Raw genomic sequence first — 1,999 nt, 5'->3', positions numbered from 1 at the left:
ACACAAAAATTAAGGGTCACTTTAATTTTTTATGTTTGGTATTTATTTTAAAAAATTAACATTTTTGGAACAGATGTTTTTTTGAAATATTTTTTAACCAATTTCTTAAGGAAATTTTTCAAAAATTTTACTTTTTCAAGTTTATATTTTTTATTCTAATAAAATTATCATATTATTCTTATTATATTAATACAAATGATAAAAATATCAAATAACTCTTTTGATTAAAAAGTATTAGCTAAATATTATTCAAATAAATTTTATTTATTTTCAAGAAAAAAAAAATCTCTTGACAGTCGGTTATAGCTTTGCTTTGATTGCGCCTTTGAAGTTGTGTATTGCCAGGTGTTTACTCTTGCTTTGTCTTTTTCTTTCTTTGTGTTTCCTAAAATAAAACAAAGACGGAAAGACCTTCCTTGGCGAACATTCGAAATTGACGCTCTCCCTCTGCCACCCGCTTAATTTTCTAGACTCTCCTACACATCTCTCAATTTCTCTGCTCGCAAAAAAAATAACAATGAGCCCAAAAACTACTCCACCCTCTCCTATATATACACACCCCAACCCTACACACCTTTCAGACCATAGAAGCAAGTTATCTACACACTCTTCATAAAGTGTCCACAACAACACAACCTTTGCGCAGGTCACCAAAAATCTTAATAGCAAAACGTTCGAAATGGGTCGCACACTCACAACTGCAGCAACGTGTCTTCTTCTCTCATTATTATTAGTGTCCCTCTGTGTGACCACCACCACCAACGCCCTAATGCCATACACACGTAGCAGCACCCTCTGGGACACGATGCTCTCATCAGAGGACCCGTTCAGAATCCTGGAACACACCCCATTCAGCGACATTCCCACCACCACCAGAGGAGTGGACACTCTCGCCCTGGCACGTGCGGACTGGAAGGAGACCCCTACCGCTCACGTGATAGCGCTGGACCTTCCCGGCATGAAGAAGGAGGACGTGAAGATCGAGGTGGAGGAGAATCGCGTGCTGCGAATCAGCGGCGAGAGGAAGGGAGAAGAAGAAGAGGTTGAGGGAGAGAAGTGGCACAGGGCGGAGAGGACTAACGGAAAGTTCTGGAGACAGTTCCGGTTGCCGCTGAATGCGGATTTGGAGAAGGTTACGGCGAGGCTTGAAGATGGGGTGCTGAGGATCACGGTGGCCAAGTTGGGTGAGGATAAGAAGAGGCAGCCTAAGGTTATTGACATTGCTCAGAGGGATTCTGCTGCTGAAGATGTTAAGGCTACCAAGGCTGATATGTAATGTGATATGGCATCAACTAGTTAAAATGTTGTTGCTTAATGCTTATGTTTATTTTCCTTTTCTTTTTATTGTTTGTGTTTATACTATGAGTGTTGGAAATGGAAATGAAAATTGTGTGATGTTGTTTGAAATAAAATCTTGATATAGTTAAGTAAATAAATACATAATATAGTATAAAAACTGTTTTTTTTTTAATGAAATTTTATTTATTAAAAATTATGTTTAGGCATTTTTCATTTTTGTTAGTATGGTAACCATCGCAGACGTATCAGTTTTATATTGCTTGAGGGTGTGTTTGAACACTCGTTTGTTATCTTAAAACTTATTTTTAGAGCTCCAAACTCATGATGACGTCATGTTTGAGTTCTTAAAAATTAACTCTACGATTTAGGTTTGGATCCGAAGTACTTTTGATTTTTATATTTTCAATAAAAATATAAAGTAAAAGTTACTATGGATTGATATCATCCAAATAAATTTATTTGAATAATATCAGCATATTTTTGAACAAAAATTGTCTAAACTTAAATCATGCTATGGTAAATTATTTTTTTATTATCAAAATTTAAGTTTATAACATATTTTTATTCAAACTTATGTTTTTAAATTTTAATTTAAACATACACTAAATGATTATAGAAAAAATTTAGTATTAAATAGTGGATGGGATCTTTTTCTGATCACATTTATGTAGAATTATTATAATATCCCGAAACAATATAT

General features: G+C 34.7%; 1 protein-coding gene across 1 annotated transcript; it reads left to right on the top strand.

The window, feature by feature from the left end:
* The first annotated feature begins 430 nt into the window (after window positions 1-430).
* LOC114382036 (17.6 kDa class I heat shock protein-like) lies at window positions 431-1,436 on the top strand. The gene has a single exon (XM_028341268.1). The coding sequence runs from the start codon at window positions 680-682 to the stop codon at window positions 1,274-1,276; it is 597 nt and encodes a 198-aa protein (XP_028197069.1). The 5' UTR covers window positions 431-679; the 3' UTR covers window positions 1,277-1,436.
* Window positions 1,437-1,999: the final 563 nt, after the last annotated feature.

The sequence above is a fragment of the Glycine soja genome, chromosome 13 (assembly GCF_004193775.1).
Source record: "Glycine soja cultivar W05 chromosome 13, ASM419377v2, whole genome shotgun sequence".
Lineage (NCBI taxonomy): Eukaryota > Viridiplantae > Streptophyta > Magnoliopsida > Fabales > Fabaceae > Glycine > Glycine soja.
This window is presented reverse-complemented; position numbering and strand designations above follow the sequence as displayed.